This window comes from Eublepharis macularius, chromosome 9 (assembly GCF_028583425.1).
Source record: "Eublepharis macularius isolate TG4126 chromosome 9, MPM_Emac_v1.0, whole genome shotgun sequence".
NCBI lineage: Eukaryota > Metazoa > Chordata > Lepidosauria > Squamata > Eublepharidae > Eublepharis > Eublepharis macularius.
The window spans coordinates 98,648,095-98,674,841 of NC_072798.1; the positions used below are offsets into that span (position 1 = coordinate 98,648,095).

The 26,747-nt window shown below is 44.9% G+C and overlaps 1 protein-coding gene across 1 annotated transcript in view; it reads right to left on the minus strand.

Moving 5' to 3' along the window:
• MAGI2 (membrane associated guanylate kinase, WW and PDZ domain containing 2) overlaps positions 1-26,747 on the minus strand; it is a 1,211,123-nt gene that overhangs the window by 33,823 nt on the left and 1,150,553 nt on the right. Inside the window, exons 17-19 of the mRNA XM_054988145.1 lie at positions 22,525-22,699; positions 17,488-17,728; positions 15,124-15,267 (exon numbers count right to left, since the gene is read on the minus strand). Coding sequence (XP_054844120.1) covers positions 15,124-15,267; positions 17,488-17,728; positions 22,525-22,699 — 560 coding nt within the window. The remainder of the gene's footprint in view (positions 1-15,123; positions 15,268-17,487; positions 17,729-22,524; positions 22,700-26,747) is intronic.

The window sequence follows — 26,747 nt, forward strand, 5'->3', positions numbered from 1 at the left end:
TAAAATGTAGGTTGGCAGATGGGAAGCAGAGAAGAAAGCAAGGGATGATGAAGAGATTGGGGCAGGCAGGAGGAAGGAAAGAGGAAACAGTGTGGGTAGGGGGATAGAAGGGAAAGTATCCAACATAGGGCTGCCAGACCCCCGGTGGGGGCGTGGGATCCCCTGCCCCACCCTCCCACCCCCGCCCCCACCTACCTGGCCAGTGGGGGGGCGCACCTTCAATGTGCGCCCCCCTGCGGTGCTGCGCGCCCCCGCACACAGCAGCAGCCAGGCATGCTTTGGCCTGGATCGGGGCCCCTGTGGAGCGCGGGAGCATTCCTGTGCTCCGCAAGGGCCCACAACGGACCCAATCCACGTCAAAACGGGCGCAGATCAGGCCCGTTTTGGTGCGGATCGGGTCCGTTGTCCTGCGGGTCCTGCGGAGCGCAGGAACGCTCCCATACTCCACAGGGGCCTTAAACGGGCCCGATCCGCACCAAAACGGACCCGATCCCTGCCAAAATGGGCGCGGATTGGGCCCGTTGTGGGCCCCTGCGGAGCGCAGGAACGCTCCTGCGCTCTGCAGGGGCCCACAACAGGCCCGATCCACACCCAAATGGGCTGCATGGTGACGTCACTAAGTGACATCATCGCGTGCGCGCGCGCACCCCCCCCCCTCAGGTAAGAGCCAAGCCCCAATCTCCCGCTGGGAGATCGAGGGGGCCTGGCAACCCTAGTCCTACGCAAGTCCCTGTGGGTTCCCTACCAAGCAGCTGGGCCCAGCGGAGCAACCAGCAGTGCACATTTTTCCCAGGAAGAAGCTGCCAAGAGAAAGGACTGAGCGGAGGCGGATGACAGGAAAGCGGGAAAAAGTGAGAGGCGATGGGGGCTTTCAGGGAAGGCCAGAGGAAAAAGTGGGAAGGAGGAAATGAGATCCCACCCACAAGGCCTTGCAGGTCCTCCACATACATAAGAACAGGGAATCAGAAATTAAAGCAAAGGCCAGGAAGGAGGGCTCATTGCAGGGACTCCAGACAAAACAAAACGAACATCTTCACCTGCTTCACTTATTAGGCGCCCAGGGACCTGAACTGAATTGGGACAATGATTTGCCCCACAACAGCACTCCACTGAGGAAAATCAGGAAAATTACCAGTGGGGAAGCTTAATGCTCCCTTACCCTCATGCCATGCTCCCAATATGAATCAGGATCCTGGATACCTGAACTGCAAAAATGGTGGGAGCTCCAGACAGAATTCATAGCACGGAAGGGAAGGATCCCTTCCTGACCCTGCCCTGATCCCAACATGCTTCTGATGCTCCATGCATGCTATTTATTGGTTTAAAACGCAGGAGATGTGCTAGATTAGAAACGAGTAGCACCAACAACATTTCCAGGGTATAAGCTTTTGAGAGTCAACGATCCATTCCTACTTGTATCTGATGAAGGGAGCTTTGACTGTCAACAGTCTATACCCTGGACATCTTACTGGTTTTTAAGGTGCTACTGGACTCAAATCTTGCTCTTCTACTGCAGACCAACGCCATGTTCAAGGAGATCTTGTCTTTGCAGATATCCTGGCATCACATCTAGTTTGACTCTCAGCTTTGATTCTGAAAAACACACTTGCACGCACACACACACCTGTACCCACAGAGATGAAGGCTTTGTTTACATGCAGCATATGTGCACATCTTCATTCGTGTGGCTTTCATGCTCATCCTAAATAGGGACAAGTGTAATCCATTATCCTAAGGGAGGACAAGATAGAAAACTGGAAACACTGATAACATCGATAAATTGGGATGAGAAGAAACGTGCAGGAAAAGAAGGCTTTAAAATGAGGTCAGCAGAAAGGGTAGATGATTAATTGGAGAATGTGATGTCTTGCAGGAAATACTAGCCGGGTTTAGTGGATTAGTAAATATTTTCCGTTTACGTGCACGGCTGGTTTATGAAGTTTCAAAGCAATTACAGTAGCCTGACTCGAAGCTGGGCTCCTGTTGTGCCATTCTTGAATGAGCATGCCTCTGTCAACAAAAAACTCATTACAGGCACACTGCTTTCCTGCTGCACTAGATATAAATGTAATCGCACGTGCAGGGCTTTCCACCTATGTTAAGTAGGGAAATTTAATGGCAAAAACAGCCCACAATGATTGAGCATAAAGGGCACCTCTGTCTGCCATCTTCTTAATGCATTTTATAATTAAACCTCTTGAAAGAGACTAATTACCCTATAGAAAGTGACATCTCTCGTTTATATAAGCATTGGTTTTCCAAATTAAATGTTTGCTATCTTCTTCCACTCACCCCCCCCCATCCTTCCTGCTGACAGGAAGAAGGTGCTGCCCTGTATGAGCTGCCTTACAGTGTGAGGCCACCTCTCCCCCGACTGACACCTCCCATCTTGAAACGCAGATGCACAGCTCTGGATAGCGATGCGCACCAAGAAAATTTCCATTTCATTTTCGGTTCTGGGGGTTCCAGAAAAATCCTGTTCCATTACTAGCTTGTTCTGGGTCAGCTGGTGCTGGATCATATCTGATAGGGTTTTTTGCATTTGCATGAGTTTGGGCTCATTGGTTGGACATGCAAAAACGCACGCTGTTCTTTTCATTTCACAGAACACAGTCCTCCCTCTAAACCATTGGCCTGCCGAGTTTTCCCTCAGTTACACACAACAACAGACTCCCATGAAGAAATCGAGTGTTGTGAGAAAGCAGGAGGCTAAGAGAAAGGGGAGGGAAGTGGCGGCATTACAATCCTTTCTGTTCACTTGTTTTTCTTTCTCTCTAGGGTGCCACGTTTCTTTGTGCTTACTCCAGGAGAAGTGTCTTTTGAATTGTAGCCTATGGTTGATGTCTCCCTTCCAAACATTTCCAAAGTTGATAGGAAGGGAGGGGAGGGGGTCGCCCCTTGTGTGGACCTGATGGGGGAGGGAGATACACTTGCTCATTTCCCCTTCCTGTAAGGTCTCTCTTCCTGTGGGATCTGATTGATGAAATGCTGTTAAGGGAAACAAGAATGTTGCCCTGCGAAGATGACCCCATTGCCTGGGGGTGCTGTAAGGTATGAACCAAATTGAAATATACAAACCTCTTAGTGGGAGGGACTTGTTTCAAATTAGTTTCCCAGTTTTGGTTTAGCATTCTGCTTTAACGAGCCGAACCAGTAAGTTCTGTATGTAATTTTGGCTCGTTTCCCCCCGTTATGCATACTCCTAGCTCTGGATGACTTTGCAGGCAATGATGCAGCAGCTGTGAGCTAGGAAGGCCCTGGCTCAAGCCTTGCCCCAGCAATGGACCTGGATTCCCGCCCCCCTCCCCAACAAATCACTCTCTTGCTCTCAGCCTCACTAGGGCAATGTAGGAGGGGAAATCAATGGGAAACTCTGCCCCTCTTCCAAAGGCTGAAGTACTATTAAAACACTGGCGCTGCCGGGTTGGGCATGTGCCAGTAAAAGTGGCCTGCCTTACAGGGTGGCTGTAAGAAGATAATGAACACAGAATCTCCGAATACTATAGCCTCCTATAAAAATGCTTCGCATTATTCATATTATCAGTAATCTCCTTCTTCTGTATAGATCTACTATGCCATCCTAAGCAAAGTTGTTAAGGCACAGCAGGTTGTGACTCTGCTTAGGATGGCACAGTTAGAGCATGGCTTTGCACGTTACTTGGGAAGTGCCACTGGCTAAACGAACTGTCACTTTCTCGTGTGTCTGTGTTCTTGTCACATTTGTAGGAAAACATGACAAGGAAGTTGATAAGCATGCAGAAAGCAGCTTCTTCGTGTATTTCTATGGCTACTCTCAGGTTAGAGGACACCCTAACTGGAAATCAGGTAGCGCATGTGCTGCTCAGTTGAAACCTGTGCATCACTCCCTCATGAGCTCCCCAAGGCTATTACAGTGGAAGTGCAAAACGAGGAAGCACAAGTTATTGGAGAGTCATTGCTAGAGCATCTAAGAATATCAAAAGTAACTTCTTAGGTAGAACTAGACAAGATGTTGTAGGTCCTTGAGCAGATCACCCATTTCTTTAACATTCTCTAACTAGCACCTGCACCTGCAAAATTCTCTAAATAGCACCAGTTTGGACTGTGCTGAACTAGGGAAGAGGGATATTGCCCCTTTCCCTACATGGCCATTTCCTGATGTAAATTGCCCCTCCCTCCATGTTTGTCCCAGGAGGAAAAACATAGAAAACTTCAATGGGGGAAATGGTTAACATTCCTTTTGCCTAGTACAGAAATCCCAACAGAAATCTCCTGGCATCATGCCCCTGATTCAAATCCTTTCTCCAGTGTGGCTTTGAGATCGGAAATATAATCATGAATCTCGTCTAGTTAGCAGGCTGTCAGCAAATAGAGACAATAGAATGGGGGCTGCTGAGCTGTCTCTCTATCATTCCTTCTAAGACTGAAGAAGATGGAGAAGGCTTCAGCTAACGGGGGCTGCTATGCTCACACCCAGGGCTTTTTTTCTGGGAAAAGAGGTGGTGGAAATCAGTGGGTTGCCCTCGGAGAAAATGGTCACATGGCTGGTGGCCCCGCCCCCAGATCTCCAGACAGAGGGGAGTTGAGATTGCCCTCCACGCCTCTTGGCGGCACAGAGGGCAATCTCAATTCCCCTCTGTCTGGAGATCAGGGGGCGGGGCCACCGGCCATGTGACCATTTTCAAGAGGTTCCGGAACTCCGTTCCTCCGCATTCCTGCTGAAAAAAAGCCCTGCTCATACCTATGCTTAGAGTGAATTAAGAGGCATCTACAATATTCACACATCTACAACGCACACAGTAGTAATCCCAGCAGTAGACAGGGATGAAGTGGGAGGTGAAAATCACTTGGGAAATGCTTCCTTAAGGAAAAACATCCAGACTTCTTGTAAAAACTGCTTGGGTGTGTACTTTTGCCCTAAAAACAACAGACTGGGAAAAGCCCTTCAAACTAAATCACTCTTCCCTGATTGATACCAACAAAGTCTCTGAAGGATAACAGCAATTCTTTTGATACAGGGAAAGCAGAGGAGCTGCCTAACATGTTCACCCCCAAGTGATGTCAGAGCACATAGTTCATCATACTGTTAATACATCATCAGAAATATCAGGAGGACGGAGCCCCACGACAACAAAACCAGGAGATTTGCCAAACCAGCCAATCCCTTTTAGTCTAAGTAGTTCTCTCCATCATATTATCATCTCTGGTATAATTGCAGAGATGTCTCATTTTCCCCTTTTTGTAAGATTATTCTGTCATGTCTGCATACCATTCATCTATGCCATTCATATGTTCTCTGTATTGATTTGATCATACTGTGTGACTATATGCTCATGTACTGTCTGTGACCATTATATTCATGCCAACTCGAGCTTGCCTAAAAACAAAAGTACTAATGCTGAGCCTGTTATCTCTGAAGCCTGCTTGCTGACCTTGTACTAAACTGTAACTCTTCGCAAGAGACAGAGGGAGTCAAATTCCTTGTAATCTTCTGGCGTTCTCTGGGCAGACAAAGCTATTGTGTTTCTCATGAGAATTGGGACTTTTGCGCCTTGTTGCTAACTGCCCTGGGGAGGGGGGGGAATACTGCTCCTTACATCAAAGTGCATACACTTGTATTCTCATTCTTGCCAATCCTATTCATCTTTGGATGTACCTGTGAACTTAATGGATCTCTAAAATAAAACCTTTTCACCCAAGCCCCTGGAGTGCTTGTTGTGAGGGGTTTGGGGATCTATCTGTCATGGACTGCCATCCCTAGAACTGACATATTCATTAAGAAAAATGGAATCAAACCCACCAGACAAAATCATAGTCCAAACAATTATCTATTTCTCAAAAGCATGCTATACCCTCTCCCTCAACATCTGAATTCTTCAATTTAAAAACTAAATTCTTTCCATCTAGAAGGGGAATCACTGCCTTATACAAATTTTCATGGACAGATCATAACTAGCCTTCCTTCTGTAGGCTATCTCTTTTTGTAGCCATCCAAACATCAAATATATAATGGCATATGGCATTATAAGCCTCAGATTTATGAAATAAGGCTAATTTTGACATTGTTTGGATCCAACCAGCTGTCCTGCTGCTGAAAAAGGGAGGGGTCTTCTTTGATTATTCAGACTGTACCGGGGAACATGGACCTACATATACAAAAGCCTTGAGGGGAGCGACTGCAGAAGGAAGGAGAACTGAAGGCGACTGAGTCGCTCCAACACACTGAATTTATTCTGAAAAACAAAGAACCAAGATAAAACTATAGCAGATGATTCATGCAGGTGCTTTGACTTGCATGTGTGAGTAAGCCATCACAGATCAAATAGTGAACGTTTCCTTCTAGAATTGATGAGACTGAAATGTGCTTAAGTTTGACTGGATTATGCCTGCAATGGTTCTCAATGGAATTGATTCAAACTGTGAGTAATCGAATGTTGAGCAATGAAGTGATAAGAAAAGAAATGATGCATGGCATGATATTTGGCCTTCTGCTTTAGCTCCAGATAACACAAATACCTGTCACCATCTGACAACTGAATGTTAAATAATATATGTAATGTGGTAAAAGGCAGTTTACCGCCAAATGGATGGAAAGAAAAATGAACACTACTTAACGAAAAACAGACATCACAACCTCAGTCTTTATTCGATTGGCTTCTCCCAAGGTTAGTCTAATACAAATTCCCTACATCCAGGGCTTTTTTTCAGGGGGAACGCGGGGGAATGGAGTTCTGGAACCTCTTGAAAATGGTCACATGGCTGGTGGCCCCGCCCCCTGATCTCCAAACAGAGGGGAGTTTGGATTGTCCTCCGCGCCGCTCAGTGGCGCGGAGGGCAATCCAAACTCCCCTCTGTCTGGAGATCCGGGGGCGGGGCCACCAGCCATGTGACCATTTTCTTTGAGGGCCACCCACTGAGTTCCACCGCCCCTTTCCCCAGAAAAAAAGCCCTGCCTACAACATAAACGAGTGCAATCAAGTAAGCAAATCAGCCATACATTATATGATGAGAAGTGAGGAACAGACATTTCAATTATATTTCATGGTTCCCTTTTTGACTGTGAACCAGTTTTATTTTCAAATTCACTGATTTAGTCAATTAATGTGAAGAGCTAAATTAGGAGTGCTTGATACTCTGCTGGTTTGATTTCTGGCCTATTACAGGTTGTGATGATCAGAGTCAGGAATGCGACAAATTCATAGAAATAGAGGGCTGAAAGGAACCTCAAGGGTCATCTAGTCCAACCCCCTCCACAATGCAGGAAATACACAGCTATCCCCCTATTTCCAGAGGAAGCCCACCCCCCAAAAAACTCTCCAGGTTCCTTGGCTAATCTGGCCAGAAGGTCCTTCCTGACCCCAAAGTGCAATCAATATTACCTGGGTGTATAAGCAAGGACCATGAGACCCTAGCACTGGCTCATCCTTTCCTGCCCTCCCTCTCACAAACTGCCTAAATTTCTTACTGAGTCATAGAATCAGCACTGCTGACAGATGGCCATCTACCCTTTTCTTAAAAACCTCCACAGGAGAGCCCACCACCTACCAAGGAAGCCTGTTCCACTGAGGAATTGCTCTGTCAGGAAATTCTTCCTAATCTTTAGTCAAAAACTCTTTTGATTTAATTTTATTCTCCTGGTTTTGTTCCAATTGTCAGCAGCAATGGAAACCAACTCAGCTCCATCCTGTATGAAATAGCCTTTCAAATACTTCAAGGTGGCTATCATATCACCCCTCAGTATTCTCCTCTCCAGGTTAAACATGTCCAGCTCCTTTTCTCATGGGGCTTGGCCTCCAGACCCCTTACCATCTTTTTTTACCTCCTTTGGACATGTTCCCCCTTGTCAACATACTTTTAAAACTGTGATGTTCAAAACTGAATACATTGCTCAAAATGTAATGTACTAAGGGAAGCCCCTTACTCATCTTTCTTTTGTCCTTGCAAGCTAACAACAGTGCTGACAGTAGAAAATGAAACTGCATTTCTAGAATCTGTGAGAGCAAAACAATTAAGATCCAGGCCTGTAGAATCTCAGTTCCCTCATTGGCAACATTGCAAGAGATAGATGGTCATCATCCTGCCATAGATTGGGGCAGTTGTATTAAAGTCTTTGTTTCAGGAATGCTGGGAAATGTTCTTTGCCCAGCACCTATATCATGTAATGGAATAAATTAACAATGGGTAGTTGTCCTGCTAGTTACATCAAGGATGGGAACAGATCCGGGCTAGTAGTGAAAATGACACACATCTGCCCAATGGATACTTGAACTGATATCAGAGTTGCCAAAGAAAGAGTGTTTGTTCTTTGAAATGATAAACAACTTTTACAAGTGTTAATTGAGTAAGGGGACAACCCCTAATTATGCTAAACCAATGGAATGATGCTAAGTCATATGTACACGTAACTAACTCAACCAATAACTTACTGAATACATAATGAACCCAAGGTGATAAAAGTTGATGTAATGTTTCTCAGACCTCTGAAGAATAGTTGGTTTTACTGGGCTTTTATTGCCCTTGTATCCACGGTCTTCCCTCTATTCCAATAAAGTAACTCAGTTTCCTCTCCTCATTGGACTCTATCTGGCTGCTTCTTCTGAATTGGACCTGAGGCAGAACAGGCCACCAATTTGCGTGGTTCACTTTCTTGTCCCTGCAGTAGGCCTACCACTTTCTTGTTCTTTTTCTTGCTCTGAATTAGGGTTGCCAGCTCCAGGTTGGAAAATTCCTGGAGGTTTTGGAGGTGGTTTCTGGAGGGAGTGGGGTTTGGGGAGAGGAAAGACCTCAGCAGGGTATCACCCTACAAAGCAGACATTTTATCCAATGGAACTGATCTCTCTGGCCTGGTGATCAGTTACAATTCTGAGAGATCTACAGCCACCACCTGAAGGATGGCAACCCTACATATAAACTAAAAACCCTTTGTTGTTGTGTTTAGCATCTCTTGCTAACCTAAGTGCATAGCAAGTTCTAGCCCTTCTAACAGTCTCTCTGCAAGCACTGGCAATTTGTTTATATTCATCCTTGGTTACGTGGCCCTCCTTCCATTTCCTAAATGTGTCTTTTTAAATACTCAGATCTTTAGAAAGCTGTTTAGGAAGCAACCCTGGTGTCTTTAGGTTCCTCCCATTTTTTCTTCTCATTGAAACTGTAATTGTGCCTTCAAGATCTTGCTCTTAAGAAACTAACACGTCTTGAACTCCATTCTCCTCGAGTATGTCTGACCATAGGATTCTACCCAACATAACTCTGAGCTTGTTAAAATTAGCTTTTCTAAAATAAAACCTGTATGTCTGCCTATGTTCACCTTTTCCCGTCCTCGAGACCTTAGATTCCAAAATTACATGGTCACTACCCACCCAGGGTGCCCACTAATTTCACCTCATCAACCAGTTCTTCCCTATTGGTGGGAATCATGTCCAAAATAGCAGACGTTTCCTTTTCCATCTTCTAGGAGATGAAGTTGTCAGCAAGACCTTACATTTTAAGCAGAGAGTGACTTCCAATAGATACCAGGTTGATTGAAAATCCCCGTGACTACTATGTCCCAATTCTTTGACAATTTTGTAATCTGGTCTAGGAGTGTCTCATCTAAGTCCTCTGCCGGGCTTGGTGGTCTACAGCAGACTCTCACCATAATATCACTATTATTTCTTTCTCCTTTTATTTTTACCTAGAGTATCTCAAAGGACTTTCTGTGCTCAGATTCATGAATTCCCTCTCAAGTATATACACCCTTGACGTATAATGCTACTCCACCCTCCATCCTTATCGGTCTATTCCTTTTAAACAACACAAAGACTCCAGCAGCTCTTTAAAATACCCACGTGACTGGTGTCACATGGGTATTTTAAAAATGGCCTATTTTGGATATTATGGCTGCAGATCGGGCTGCTATTTTGGATATTATGGCCACGGATTGGGTAGGGGAGGGTTCCGCTGCCCAGCACCAGCCTGATTGTGGCCATTTTGGGACCAAACCAGGCCATTGTAGCCCTAAATAGGCCCAAAATGGCCAAAATGGCACCGAAATGGCCCAGATTGGGGCTGAAACGGCCAGGATGAGGCTGGTGCTGGGTGGGGGAGGGTTCTGTCATGTCTGTGCCCCATCCATGCCATTATTTGATGCTGTATAACAACAACCATGTATATGCCTAACTAACAACTTCAGTAATTCATTTATTTATACATTCATTCATGCACAATACACATAATAAAAGCTATTTATACATACAAATCTTTACTTCCCACATGGAAAATCCTTTGCACAACTGCTAAAAACAGGTTACCTAAAAATATTAAAGTGCTGGTGCTACAAAATGCTATACAATTTTATTGCACATATAGTCCATAAAGTGCAAATGCATAGTAACAAGGCAGCATAAACCCTAATTACAGGTCCCAATTAGCAAAAGTTCAGCTGGTATGTGAAGACTACAATCAAAGTAGGGAAAATCCTTCTTGTATGTCAATTCCCAATGGCTGTGTAAAGTAGAGTCCAATAAAATTGGTATGGTCCTCCGACGGGTTATCTAGATCCTTATGTGGCCCGTTTCATACAATCTTTATCAAAGAGTACACAGTCAATGAATCCCTCATAAATCCTTTTCATATGTTCTCATTCCTGAATCCATACAATAATCACCATGTAGTATCGTATACTAGCAAGCTTGATATAGCTAACCCTTCCACCAAGGGTGCTGCTAACATTATTTGATGCTGACCTGTTGTTCTGAACCAATGTTTCATGCCGAATCAATGTTTCATGCTATACCTTGATGTCATATTGCCAGTGCCATAACTGCTTTGCTTTCACAGGCTTACTGAAGCTGCAGGTGTCTTATCTAATGGCTTTGGAATCTTGTACACTGCTTGCTCCCATGAATTACTGTGTTTCAGTGTCTAGACTTGATAGTAAAAATATGTGAGACATTCTCAGGATGGGTTCACGCCAAAATGGCCATAATCATGCCCCAAATGGCCAGCATTTGACCCCTGCCTGGTGGGGGAAGACTCCCCTACCTGGCAGCCGCCCGATCCTGGTCATTTGGGGCGTCTTTCAGCCATTTTGTGCCCAATTTGGGCTTAAAATGGCCAGGATCGGGCCCGAAATGAGTGAGATTGGCCCTCTGCTGTGAGGGGGAACAGTCCCCCACCCAGCAGCTGCTCGATCCTGGCCATTTTGGGCTGATCCGGACCATTTTTGTCCCATTTTGGCCCAGTTTGGCCACTGCTGGGTGGGGGAGTGCTCCCCCATGGCAGAGCAGCCCATTCCAGGCCGAACCAGACCTCGCCCCATGGAACACAGGCATGCTCTCGGGGTGGCCATGCCTGCGTGATGACATCACTTCCCAGAAGTGACATCATTGTGCAGTCCCAGGAGCGCACACACGTTGCGTGCATGCACATGTATTGAGAGGTGCACCACCTCCTCCCGGGAGTTGCCCCAGGTGAGAGTTCCCCCACCTCTTTCCCCAGAAAAAAAGCCCTGAAGACTCCTTACCAGTGGGAACTGTATAGAACATAACATTGTTGTACTGCAAACACTGCTATGGAAAAGAAACACTTCAGTGGAGTCTGAATTCTGTTTGGCAAAGAACTCTCTTCTTTACTCAAATATCTCATTATCTGAATGCTGAGATGTTCCCAAGGACAACTGGAAAATGAAATTGCGCTGCCCCTTTGCCCCTGGAACTCAGGGGACTTTAATTTGTGGCACTTGCTGAATTCAGACAACATCCTGTTTTCATCTCTTTTCAGCCAGTACTTTTGAATTATCTATCTATGTCTGCTTGAATACTTGTACCTCTTCATCTGATGAGTGCAGTTAGAAACTTCGTATGCAGGAAACACAAAATACCCATGTTTATTTTTAAACAAAGTTTATTATTCCAAAAAGTGGTGTGTGTATATTTGGTGTGTGAATCCTCAGCCTATCACAGGAACTTACAGATAGACTCTTGGCATGTTTCAACCAGTGCATTTCCACTGATGAAACAACATGTCCAGCTGTAGAAGAGAGGGCATCAATTATCCCCTCCAATTGCAGACCACTCACTTTGCTCCCTACAATGTTCCTTAGGGTCTGCTGAGCCGCCTCACAAACAAAATGTTGGGAGTTTATGGGGCAGAGAGGGGAAAGTGGGGCAGTGAGAAAATCCTGCTTTGCTAAGTCTGTGGATGGCTGGATACATGCCCTAGCTGAGAATTGTTAGTGACAATTCAAGGTTCACCATGAACGGAAACTGCAAAGCTCTCATAAATTCTAGCTTTTCAAGAACTCAAGTACAGCTATGCTATGAAAGCAATTCCCATTTCTGGCCTGGGCTAATGGGATTGATCAAGACTAAATTTTCCACTCATGGAAGGGCACAATTTCTGACAATCCCCCCTTCCTGTTCCAGACCACCAATTTGCCCTTCATGTCATTCCTGAAGATCCTTTGTCCTCCAGAAGCCGCTTTTTGGGGAAACCAACGGGCTGCAGTGGGAGCAGGGGAAGCAGGAAGCATCTGTTCCAGATGTCACTCTCTTCTGCACCCTCTCAATTTTGTCCACATCCTTTATGAAGTGGGGCCTCCAGAACTGCACACAGTACTCCAGGTGCAGCCTGACCAAGGCAGTACAGAGAGGGACTATGACCTCCTGCGGTTTCGATGAAATGGCCCTTTTGATACAACCCAAGACTGAGTTGGCCTTTTTTGCCACCGCATCACACTGACTGCTCATATTGGAAACGTTTTCCATTACTGGAAAATTTAGTCCCGATCAAACCCAATGATTGCAAGAGGGTTTCTTACGATGCTATGGATCTATGATTGGATAGCTTTCTCCTATATGCAGCCCCAACATTCAATTGTGTACAATCAGCTCATGTGAATGCAATTTTTAGTAGCAACTACAACATTGCTGCAACATATGGAAGCTCCACGATTGGTCGTTAAGTCATTGGTTTTCAAAAGGATAGGCAATGAAGCTAAGGATGCACTAGTGACTGCCAATTGGCAAAACTGTGAATGAAATCACAGAATCACAAAGTGGGAAGGGGCCATACAGACCTTCTAGTCCACCCCCTTCCCAGTGCAGGATGAGCCTAAAGCATCCCTGACAAATATTCATCCAGCCTCTTCTTGAAAACTGCCAGTGAAGGGCAGCTCACCACCTCCCTAGGCAGCTGATTCCACTTTTGAATGACTCTGACCGTGAAAAAGTTTTGCCTAATATCCAGTCGCTACCTTTCTGCATGTAATTTAAGCCCATTACTTTGGGTCCTATCCTCTGCTGCCAAATGGCAGCCTTTCACATATTTAAAGAGAGCAATCATGTCCCCCCTCAATCTCCTCTTCTTCAAACTAAACATTCCCAAGGCCCTCAGCCTTTCCTTGTAGGGCCAGTCTCCAGACCCCTGGTAATTCCCATCGCTCTCTTCTGCACCCTCTCAATTTTGTCCACATCCTTTTTGAAGTGAGGCCTCCAGAACTGCCGCCTGACCAAGGCAGTATAGAGAGGGACTATGAACTCTTGCGATTTCGATGCATCAATTATGATGCTTTTGATACAACCCAAGACTGAGTTTGCCTTTTTTGCCACCGCTTCACACTGACTGCTCATATTTAGTTTACAGTCCACTCTTACTCCAAGATGTCTTTCGCATACACTACTACCCAGAAGTGTATCCCCCATCCTGTATTTGTGCTTCACATTTTTGTGGCCCAGATGTAATACTGTGCACTTATCTATGTTGAATTGCATCCTCTTCACAACTGCCCACTTCTCCAGAGTATTCAGGTCTTGTTGAATTTTAACTCTATCTTCTTGGGTGTTTGCCACTCCCAATTTGGTATCATCAGCAAATTTAATGAGTAGCCCATTTGCCCCTTCATTCAGATCATTGATAAATATATTGAAAAGTACGGGGACCAAAACCGAGCCCTACGGCACCCCACTGGAACCTCCCTTCAATCTGATTAAACGCCATTGACCACCACTCCTTGAGTGTGGCCCTCTAACCAGTTCCCTATCCACTGAACTGTCCTATAGTCCAGTCCACAGTCTTCCAGTTATCTTATCAAAATCTTATCAAAATGAAATACATGATAGGTTTACTTCTATGCTACCACTTCTATATGTCCAGTAAGAGGCAGAAAAACATCAACACAAATCCAGGGCTATCAGTAAGCACAGACCTGATCAAGTCTATAAAGTGTAATTTTTAAAAGAAACCCTTAATAATCAATACTGCAGGTAGATGCTTAATTTTTATATACTACTCCTCTGAAGTCCATCAGTGTTACTTCATTACTTAGTTTCCCATTAAAACTCTTTGTCGTCAAGATTATCATTTCCAGTGCTCCAAATATGCTAATGTTAAAAGAAGCCATTTTTCCGTTTAAGGAAAAAGGAGCAGCTGTGGAGCACCTGGATGAGTTCCATTCACAATTCCATATGAGACATCCACTTCCTTTTCTTTGACTGTCGCTTTCCAACCTACAGGTGTTTTCTTACTGGCTTCTGAAGAAGATGCAGACAGGATAGAATTGCAAGTCTGCAGGCTTGAGTGAGTTGCATTTACTCACAGGGCTTGGAATGCGCACCCGCCAACTCTTTGAAATTCTATGGGAGCACTCCTAAGCTGGACTACTCGGAGTAAGTAATGTTTTGTTCAATGGGGCTTACTCCCAGAAAAGCATGTTTGAACTTGCATCCTATGATTCAGGGCAATCCTTAGTCCAGTTTAAGCCCAATGGGAGTAACTCTGGAGTATGTACTAGAGTAACTCTGCATAGGATTGCAGTGTGAGTTAATTCCACATTGTTCAGTTCAAGTTGTGAGCCCAGGGTCATAGTCATAGCCAGGGCTTTTTTTCTGGGGAAAGAGGTGGTGGAACTCAGTGGGTTGCCCTAGGAGAAAATGGTCACATGGCTGGTGGCCCCACCCCCTGATCTCCAGAAAGAGGGGAGTTGAGCTTGCCCTCCGTGCCACCGAGCGGCGCGGAGGGCAATCTAAACTCCCCTCTGTCTGGAGATCAGGGGGCGGGGCCACCAGCCATATGACCATTTTTGAGAGGTTCTGGAACTCCGTCCCACCACGTTCCAGCTGAAAAAAAGCCCTGGTCATAGCTGTCTCCCCTTTTGGCCCAGCTTACCTTCATCCTTCCATTTCTTATTGCTGGCCCATCTTCTGCCAGCCTCAACACATAAAGATCCATTTTGTATTCTCTTCCTCCTCGAATACTGAATCCAAATCCTTTGGCTCCCTTTTCCATGTCAACAGTAAAATAATCAAAATCCTGTACAGTTAAAGGAAATTGGAAAAATAAGTTATTTCAATGAATTTTCTTCCTCATTTACGTGGAAATACTGGGATTCAAGCAGATTTATCATTTGATATAATAGTCCAGTTCCAATCCCTGTTAGGTGCCAACAGTCTTCACATGATGGCATGCACTCCTCATGTTCAACATGCAGCTAAAACAATGGGTGTGGTGTGTCACTCCAGAGGTCCATATGCACAAAGGCCTGGTTCCCAAGATTTCTGTTCCCCTTTTTTGAGGTAGGAGAACCAAGGGAATCCGATGATCATGTATTCTGGATTCTGTGTGATAAACTATTGGCATACATTACTTTAGGTGGGTTGTGATGTGATGCTCATGAGCATAATTTTGAGTGAGCCCTCAAGAACTAGCTTCTGTTTCCCCTCATGGTCAGTACAGGATGGGTGCCTCTTGGGTCTTGTGGTGGTATTGGTTGGAGTCTCTCAATCTGTATTAGTTTTCTCCATTAAGCATTTTCTCCTAGATGGAAGCAATAAGACCTGTTGTTGAAGCTATCAGAGTCTCCTCTGTGTTGGCTCCAGAGCAGAACTGAAGGATAAACTAGAAGGATAGATGAGCTCAACGCTACCCACCATGCCTACATGGGTGATGGTAAGAAGTAGAGCATGTTACTGTTCCATCATCTGAAGACTGGTAAGTGTATGAAGTTGACTGGATCAGCATAGAAGAATGAACCACCAGCTATCACCAGTCAGTATCTCAGAGCATGACGAGAGTCAGTGTGGTGTAGTGGCAAGAGTGATGGACTAGGATCTGGGCAACCGAGGTCTGACTCCCTGCTCTGCTATGGAAGCTTGCTGGGTAACCTTGGGCCGGCCACATACTTCCAGCCTAACCTACCTCACGGGGTTGTTGTAAGGATAGAAGGGAGAGAGGGGAGTGATGGAGGCTGCTTTGAGTCCTCACTGGGGAGAAATGCAGGGTATAAATGGAGCAAAGTAAAATATATATATATATATATATATATATATATATATATATATATATATATATATATATATATATATATATCTCATATTATTCCTGATCTAAATAATAACTCCACAGGCAGATACATGCTAACAAATGTGTATTAATACAAGTAACAGAAACAATGGATATGTAAATTGAGATAGATAAATGGAACATACGTCTTATAAAACTGATACAGGATTGGAAAGTAAATTTGCTTATATCACAGTGTTTCGATTATAGATTGTGGATAAGATTTAAATAGGCTTGCCAGTCCCCTAGTGGAGGGGAGTCCCACACCCCCAGACTCTGCCCCCTGCCATCTCTCACCTGGCTGGCAAGGGGGGAAAGGAGCGACAACACAGCAGTGCGGGCAAAGGGCTCTCCTGAGTGCCCCCACGGCATGCTGGGAATGATGACGCTCTCCTGAGTGCCCCCACGGCATGCTGGGAATGATGACGCTCTCCTGAGTGCCCCCACGGCATGCTGGGAATGATGACGTTCTCAGCATGACATGGAAGTGGTGGGTCATGACGGGGGGCCTGTAGTTTCTGTTTGCATAATTCACATCACAAACAATGCATGCTCACGCAGTGCCATGGCTTCTAAGCAAATAGTACTTTCCCTTGAGTGCTTTGCTTTATGATTTCCTAATTACAAGCAGTCTCTGTCTATGACAGTGACAGAAAGGACAGTATTTATGCAGCAATTCCATCTGCTTGTATTCTGGCAGGGAGGCAGTGAGGGGTGGTGGGAGTGATGGCTGCTTACATGATGGAGATTCTGTGTTATAGAAATGGCTTTCCTAATAATGGTTTTCAAATGAATGGCTATCCCCCAATCTGCTGAGTCACTTTATGCGCCCACAAGCAATTAGGCATATGGGCCGGGACCTTGGTTTTTCCCCTTGATACATACTGAAAGCATTTTTTATAAATACAGTTTATACAGCACTTTCACAAGGCAGACACAAGTCGTTTCCAGTTAGAAATGAAAGCCCTGCCAAATGGATAAACCTTCATGCTTCCCTGGATCGATTTGCTGTCGGAGTATTATTTTATTAGCACAAATACTTATGCAAATACACTAATGCATTCAAGATTAGTTGCTGTTCAAACATTGTGCTGTTGATTTAATAACAGCACGTCATTTATTGTGAACTGCCTTGGGCACAATTTCATGGCAAAGAGGTATAATATTATATGTGGGGGGGGGGAGGCATACCTGGGGCTGCCTGTAATCTGATAAGGGGTATTGCCTGGTGTCAGGAGAATGTTGCCTGTAATCTATCAACGGGGGCTGCCTGTAGTCCAGAGGAGGTGGTTGCTGGTAATCCAGCACTGGAGGGTGCCGGTAGTCTAGCGGAGGTTGCCTGTAGTCTGTGGAAGGCTGCCGGTAGTCTGTGAAGGGAGGTTGTCGGATGTCAGGTTTCACATCCTGCCTCGCTTTCACCTCCGACCTATAACTGAGTAATAAAGAATGGTTAGATTGGAATCAGAACAATGTTTTTTTTTTTTTAAGGCAACAGGTATTAACTACTATTAAAATTATTTGAATAACTGAAAAGCATGCCATTGTGTTGTAAAAGCTGGTGATATGGGGCTCATTTTTAAAATGAATGCATGGAATTTTGTCCAAAGGCAATGGCTGTCAACCTTTTTGGCTGGCAGAGGCTGAAGCTTAGAGGCAGAGTATCTGCTTGGTCCCAGAAGGTCCCAGGTTCAATTCCTGGCTTCTCCAGTTTTTTAAAAAGGGTCTACTGGTTGTTGATGTGAAAGACCTTCATCTGAGACCCTGCAGAGCCAGTGCCAATCAGAGCTGACAATACTGACCTTGATAGACCAATTGTCTGACTCAGCATAAGGCAGCTTCATGTGCCACAAGTCAGCTCCAAGAAAACAAGACAATGATGTTTTATGACGGAGTATTATTTCGCATGTTCTACACTCCCCCCCTCCCTTCATCGGCACCCAACAGTATGGTGGACTGATGCTCATTGAGGGTGTATGGATAAGTATGTCATTGAGGGCTACCACAGGGAGGCAATGGGCTGTGCTGTGGAATTGTATGGCCACGGACTGGTTAATATATCCACCACTGAAATCAGAAGCAACTGGCTAGCGGCATGTTTGCATGGTCCTGCCTCCACTGCTGCTTAGCAGAAGTTGCCCATAAGGATGTGAATGACTGTGCTAGCTCCTGCCGGGCCCCTGTTCCTTGGTCTCCTGAGAAAGGCTGGATCCACACATCTTTGGTTATCACACTACTGTTGTGTTATTAGAATTACTCATTTCTTGATTGTTTTATCCACACAGGAAAAGTCAGGAGGTGCAACAATTAAGGTAGCATAATGGCCAACGATGTGTGGAACAGGCAACTGCTCAGTGCGGGAGAAGGCGGCAGGGACATAAAGCTGAGCTGATGCCTGCGCTCCTGCTTAGGAATGACACAGACCCCCAGAGAGCCCCCAGAGCGATTCCCCCATAGGGAATAATAGCTGAATTTTGACCGAATTTCTCTGATATTACTAACTGAATCAGAGAATCAATTCAGTATTGAGGGAATTCTGGATTTTTTTGGTTTGGTATTCTTAACCCAGATTAACGAAATTATTCTTGGTGCACACCCCTAGTATGATTTGCCCAGAGAGGGGGAGGAGGGCAGATCCCCACGATGAAGGGCCAGCGAGGAAGCGACGGCGCTGGACGGAATCTTCAGCCTTCCGGCTCTCTGTCTCTGCTTCATAGCAACGGATACCATCATACAAGTTTCACCCACACCAGGGAAATCTGAACGTGCCTTAATTTGCGGTCCTCATAGCAAACTATTGATACTGAAGATAGTTTCAAGAGTAGTTTGTGATCAGGCATGGGTGGGGCGAGGGTCTGTATTTAAAAAATATAAAAACTTGCACTGGGCATATCTACAGTAGCTCTTAGGAACCCAGCCTTATAATTTCAACAGACGTGTATGCAGGGCTGGCGCCAGAGTTTCTGGTGCCTGCGGCCACTTGTGCATGATGTCATCACACAGCGCAGGATAGCTGGGGCGGCACGCGGAAGCTGCTCCGTGCTCCGCACGCCGCCCCAGCATCAGCCTGACGGCTTCTGCACCCGGCTGGGGTGTGTGGGGGCAGAGGAGCGTGCAGCAGAGCTGGCGTGGCTGGCTGCAGCTGCTGTTGCAGCCAGCCAGCCCTGTGCCACCACCGCCACATGCCCCAGCCGGGCGCAGAAGCTGTCAGGCTGCTGCTGGGGTGGCGTGCGGAGCACAGAGCAGCCTCCGTGCGCCACCCCAGCAGTGGCTCGCGGCTTCTGCGCTCGGCTGGGGCATGTGGCGGCAGCGGCGGCACAGGGCTGGCTGGCTGCAACAGCAGCTGCAGCCCAGTCACACCAGCTCCGCTGCGTGCGCCTCCGCCCCCGACACCCCCTCCGGCGCCTCTCCAGTGCCCTCGCACCCGAGGCCACCACCTACCTGGCCTCAATGGGCGCGCCAGCCCTGCGTGTATGCTAGATAACTGGTATCTCAGTCTTCACTGCATTATGTTCAGTTAATGAATTCCCAGATAATAGTGTTTAAGACTGCAGCCTAAGTTTTGTAGATGCGGTAACCGAAGGTGTCATACAGGGCATTTTACTTGAACTATGGCTAATACGTTTTTATGACACAGCTTAGAAACTTTGAAACTGCTATTTTCTGTTGGGTTGAGGTTGCGATGAGATATATGGTTAAATCAATTATGTGGAGTCAGTACAAGGATAATGTATTCAGTCACATTTTACAAGACAAAGGTCAATCCAAGGACAAAACATAATTATCTGGAAATCACAAAATGCCCATAGAAGTTTTAACCCAATAATTTAATCTGAGACAGTATTATGCTGTTTTCACCAATATAAAACCTCAGTGGTGGTTAAAATGGAGAAACTAACAAGGACATAATGATTCATAGTAAACAAAGATGGCTGCACACACTTTAAAGTAACTGGTTTCTAATATTGTTTTGTCTGGGCAGAACAGGAAGGAAGTCTTATGGCTGGGAAATCATCGCAGCCATATCAGGCCTAACCTGAACTATCAACCTCGATGACTTTCACATGACAATAAAGTGGGAGTTCTGTGGTAAGAGGCCACCGGACTTGTTTACTTTGCTCTAACACCTAACATTCGTCAAGATTTATTCACATGAAACAGTATTTGTGAGATACTGAACCAAAGTGCCAGTTAAATTGTCCCCAAACTGTTAATTTTCAAAGTATTGTAACTTGTGAATTTACTGCAGTCCCACAACAATTCCTATTGTGAAAACAGAGAAGGTAATATGTCAAAAGGAGCCAAGAGAAAACCTTGGCATTTATTGCATAAGCTATAACTTCTCTGTCAGTTGTTTTAGTCTCATTATCTAGAGTGATTAATTTGTGAATTACAAATATTATTTGCTCAGGTAATTGAAAAATTGAATCTTTAATTGTTTTTATTAGAGGTGAAGAAATGTACTATACATTCACCATCTTTTTCAGTGTCTTCCAAGATTTTGAGTTGTGGTAACAATCCACCTTTGACCATTTTGTAAGGACCTGTATTGAGGACCTGGTCAGTGGGGTCAGGGATATATGCCTTCTCTCTGTGTGTGTGTTATGTATCATCAAGTCGCCACTGACCTACGGCAACCCTATGAATGAGAGACCTCTAAAACATCCTCTCATTAACAGACTTTCTCAGATCCTGCAAACTGGAGGACGAGGCTTCTTTTATTGAGTCAAGCCATCTCGTTTTAGGCCTTCCTCTTTTCCTACTACCTTCCACTTCTCCTAGCATTATTTACTTTCCCAGAGAATCTTGTCTTCTCATGATGTGACCTAAGTACGAATATGCAAGTACTGGAGGTTCTTTGCTTCCCTGTTTATTCTATAATGATCAAGTCGTTGTTCGGATGATTGCAAGAGATAGGGGAAGCCTTACAGATGCATTAGTAGTTTTTATTTAATGCTTATGAACTAGAGAGGGTCTAGAAAAAGCACTCAGCTCAGCAATCAAGAGGGGGCAAGTCCTTCGGCTAGTCTATTTCCCCCATTGTTACTAACCCAGCTATTCCTCGCCTGCCTTCCTTTTTCCTATTCTAGCATCTGTTATAAGGACCAAAATAGAAAAGTCTGCAAGATGCCATTTAAGCAAACTGATTAAACAATTTCTTAATTGCTTCAATAGCAGGATTTAGGCACAATGATGACAATGACTACTACTACTACTACTAGAGAAACAGAAGCAGCAATAGCTGTACACTTACTAAAATAATACTATCACATGTATCTTGCCTTTCCTACTGCATACATGGATATTACCTGAATATACCATTTTATCCTCCCAACAAACCCTCCAAGGAAGGGTAGATTAAGCACTGACCAATTCACCCAATGACCTTCAGGTCTGAGCAGGATTTGAACTTAGGTTTTCCTAGTTCAGTGACATCACTGTATCCATAATACCACACCAACAATAAAGACTAATGGGTTTAATGTGACATACAAACCCTCTTCATCCCAGTTGACAAAGTGAGCCTCAGCCCACAGAAACTTAAGCCTAATTAGTCTTCAAGATGTTACAAGTTCCTCTTTTTGTGGCAACAGACTAACATGGCTACCTGTCCAGAATTTGTGCAGCACACTGGCTCTCTGCTCAAATGTTTCCTCTCACCTTATTAAGGACATTGTTTAGTACACGGGCACTGTTGATCCTAGCCTGTGCATTTTGGTATGTTTTGACACACCAATATTGGCACCGATTTTTTGCTATCAAGTCATAGCTGACTTATGGCAACCCCTGCTGGGGCTTTCAAGGCAAGAGAACAACAGAGGTGGTTTGCCATTGCCTATCTCTGAGTAGTGACTGTGGACTTCTTTGGTGGTCTCCCATTCAAGTAATAATCATCACTGGACCTGCTTAACTTCCAAGATCAGATGAGCTTTACCCATCCAGGTCAAGGTCATTGAGTCTATCCCATGCATTTTACTATGTTCTGATACCCCAATATTGCTACTATTATAAGAACACCAAAGTATTCCCTCCTGCTTTTTTAACCACATCACCACCATCACCAAGTTGGAGAAAGGAAATGTCAAATCATATACTGTTAAACAATAAAAGAAAAAGCCAAATTGCCCTCCCTGCTCCTGACAAGGCCCCCACCCCAAACGCTCTGTTAGGGATTCATAGACTTCCATGGGGTATGGGCCCAGAAACCTGGAGCCATTATTCTTTCCTTACCTGTTTTCATGCCCTTGAGATTGGAGTGGCTGCGGAGGTGCCGGTTGTGCTACAGGACTCTGCTGTGCTACTGGGCTCTGCTGTGAGAGCGGACTTTGCTGGGCCATGGGGCTGTGCTGCTGGGCCATGGGGCTCTGTTTCTCTGAGCTGGGTGCGGAAGCTGGGCTGTTCAGCTCTGCATAAAGAAACACCAGAGACAAGACGGAGCCATTACCATGCAGCACTCAACAAAGGGCAAAGTGCGCCAGTTTAGCCGGGTCACTCTCTGCCTGAGGATTTTCGTGTTTGTTTGCTTGGTGGTAGAGGGTGCCCTCAAATCATAGCTGACTTATGGCGACCCCTGGTGGAGTTTTCATGGCAAGAGACTAACAGAGGTGGGTTACCACTTCCTGTCTCTGCAACCCTTGTCTTTCTTTGAGGTCCCCCATCCAATTACTTAACCAAGGCCGACCCTGCTTAGGTTCTGCGATCTGATGAAATCAGGTTCACATGGGCTATCAAGGTGAGGGTGTCTGTTTGCTTATCTGGGTTTATATTTAAAGTAACAGGAAACATCTGGACTTAGTAGGCTTCACTGGCCGTGCTTTGAAATTTCCTAGAATTCTGGATGATACATGCATTCTTTAAAATCTAATTGAAAGCTTCCATTTCTCACCATTGCTTTTAAAAGCAGGAAGAAGGATAGCTGGAAAGTTTCCATTTTGAGGACATTTGAGAACTTTCTTGCTACAAAGTGACAAAAGGCAGGACGTAAACTTTCAATGGTTTAGGCTTGAAATGAAGCACAACAGAGATGAAGGACAAAAGGTTGCAGATATTACCATATTCATCCAGGGGTTCAGCTCTGGACCAATTACCTTGCAGTAAGGGTGGAAGTGGTTTGTCATGGAGACAGAGGTGAGAAGGACTAATTGAGAGACCAGACGGAAATGACTCTCCCTTTCAGGCAAAATTTTTTGCCAGAGGATAATGGATATTGAAGAGCTGGTCTAAATGGGCAACAGATCAATCCTGAGCGTGCTAATTAGACATCCTCCTGGCTTCAACAGGACTTACATGTGAGTAAGAATGTATAATACTGCAGCCTCTCTTGCTGAGTGGAAAAGAATAAGTCTGCTGGAACAGAATGTGGAGAAGGAGGCTGCTTTCCTTCATAGAAATATATCCTAAATATTAGAGGTGGGCATGGAAAATGCCATGGACCACCGGCCCGTGGTCCATCAATTTTCATGGGCCATGTACCATGAACTTTTCACAGACCAGCCCATTCACGAACAGGTTTGTTGGTCCATGGTCTGTCACTTCTGGGGGGCCTAGGACTGCTCCCTTTGAACTTAGAGATGCCAAACTCACAGCAAGGCTTCGGCAGGCTCTCTTCCAGCCACTCTTCAAGTTTGGCCAAGATTGGATTTTGGAGGTCTGAGTTACAGACCCCCAAAGTGGCTGCCCCAGGAAACTTCCAAAAGAGATTGTTAGGCCGGGCTAGGGGATTCTTTCAGACTCTCCACTTCATCAAACACAGTTGTATGAGTTGAAGGTCTTTACTAGATGTTCCTAGAAGTGCACTGGTACATAGTAATTATCTGGAATGCTGAAGCAAAGTCTTCCCTGAGAGGTTATACCCCCAGTTGCAAATGCCAATTGACTTGCATTGGCTTGCAGCACCAAAAAGTTGCAATGAAGCAAATCAAACAGAAAAGGGTGAGGGAAGACACCCCCCCCCCCACTTACCACACAGACTCCCTTCCCAGCCATTGCCTAGGGAATTAATTCTTGCTCCTTGCTGGCATAGAACAGAATGGGTGCTCTCTGGTTGTCAGGCAGAGCTGCCTATCAAGGTTTTGAGGGCTAAGATTGGTGTTCCCATGGCTGCAGAACATCCACCCCTCTATTGCCTAGGGAATTAATTCTTCCTCCTTGCTTGCATAGAACAGAATAAGAGCTATCTTGTAGATCTGCCTATCAAGTTTTTAAGGGCTGCAGAAGGTCTGAGGATGCCCCCTCTGTTGCCTAGGGAATTGATAAATCGGAGCCAGGATGTCTGGACTCATGGACCATGGATCGATGGACTAGCCCAAACAGACCAAAGTTCGTGATAAAATTGAGTCCCATGAATCTGTGTTCGTGAACCACAAACTGGGCTGGATCACGTCAAATTTAGGTCCGTTTTCTGGACCATGCCCACCTCTACTAAAGACCAATTTCCAGGATCTGGGAGTGAAGATCCATCTCTCTCCTGGCCAGAATTCCAGGGACATTCCCATGCCTAGGATTGAGAGCTGGTTCTCAGATTTATGATATATTATTATTATAAATTATTTAGATTGTGAGCTCTTTCAGGACAGAACCACAGTTTGAAAAACTGCTTTAAAGCCCATCTGAGCTGTATGGATGAGCCAATGAATGGAACAGATGAAATGCTGAGAACTCCCTGATGAGATCTTCCTAGCATCTTTCTAAGCCAAATACTAGCAGTTTGGGACCCCAGTTTGTACTGGGATGGTGGAGACAGGGGAATAGCAGTTTTAACTCTTTCAATGCCAAGGTTTTGCAAAATAAAACCTTCCCCTCCTTTGTACTGTACTGGGGAGAGGGGACTGCCTTCAGTTTGAGAAACCATGGGAGGTTAACTCTCTCCCCACCCCTCTACAGTTCTGGTCTAAAACAGTTCCCTCTACTGTTATTCAGCTTAAAAAGACCCAGAGAGATCCATGATCACTGTTGTGTCTCATTCAACTGCCCTTCCTATTCTTTCCTTCTTCCATTCTCCCAGCCTAGTTATTTCAGATTGTAATTCTTTTTGGGATAAAGGTCTACATAGCTAGTGATGCTGAACTGCTGTTAACCCACTCTGAACCTGCTGCAAGCCTAGAGTGAGACAGAGAGTCAGCAAAGAGATTTAGATCGCCTGTGTCCTTTAGTTGTGCTTATTGACACCACCAGATTAGAGGAGACTTTTTAGGTGAGCCTGTTGCAGGATGATGACCAACGGAAACCACCACCTCTCTTTTTATAAAATATCTCTAAGCAGACATATGATACCAACTCCATTTAAAGAAAAAAGCAGGAGTATTTTCAGCTGGAAAAAGGAGAAGAGTTATCTTCTCAGTAATACTGATTGATAAAAACCTGCATTATTTTTGTGTTTGGCGTCTCTACATGGTTAGCCTTGTTCCAATGGGACTTAATGGTACAGCAGTCTACTTAATGCAGCAGAATTCTTCTAGAATCCTGTCGTTCTTAGACCAGATAGTTTGCAACACATATTGGACTGGATCCTGCTGATTCAATCTACTAGCAGAGGTGCTCCTCCTGATGCAAGATGCTCCTGGATCCAGTTCCACTAGTGAAAAAGATCTGCAGGATATGGGTACATGGTCAGAGAGGAGTCTATTTCTCTCCACTGCATTTATGTGCAGATCGTTGTCAATGTTATCATATCACAGCATATAGTCCATTGGCCAGACCAGATGTCAGTATCAGGTAAGGTGGCAAAAACATCATGTTTTTATGAAAGGGGTATGTCTATGTATTATGCTTTGATGTGATAACCCATACTGATTGGCAGGATTTCAGTCCAGTGACACCTTAGATACCTATAAGATTTTCAGAGTATAAACTTTCAAGAGTCAAAGCTCCCTTCTTCCTCTGAAGACTCTTGAAATCTTATACTCTCAAAATCTTGTCAGTCTCTGAGATGCTATTGGACTCAAATCCTGCTGTTCAACTGCAGATCAATACGGCTACCTCTCTGAAACTGTTCTGATTGCTATTTTAAGCCTTTTATGATGCCATCAAGATGGCTGAATTCAACTTTTCCTATCTTTTCCTCTCTTTTCTAATTTGAGCCATAACTCATGAACCAAGTCACTAATTTCAAATTTTAAAGCACTCCTGGAAAGCTAACAAATCCCTCTATAAGTAACTAATACTAATAATGCCTCTATCCATTAACTTTTAGTAGAGGGGGAGGAAAAAACCAATCCGTTTTGAAACGTCTCAATATTTAACACTCAATCAGGATTCTCTCCAAATACTGTAGGTGGAATTTTACCTCCACTCTGTATACAACTTAAAAATGAGTACCCAAAATACAAAGCCAGAGGAAAAACAAGTTTCTAATGCTGATGAGTCATTACACAAGAACTCCTGCAGTTTGGAGTCTAATCTCACTTGTGTAATTGTGGGGGGAGGGGAGCAAATTAGCTGACGTCAGCGGAGTT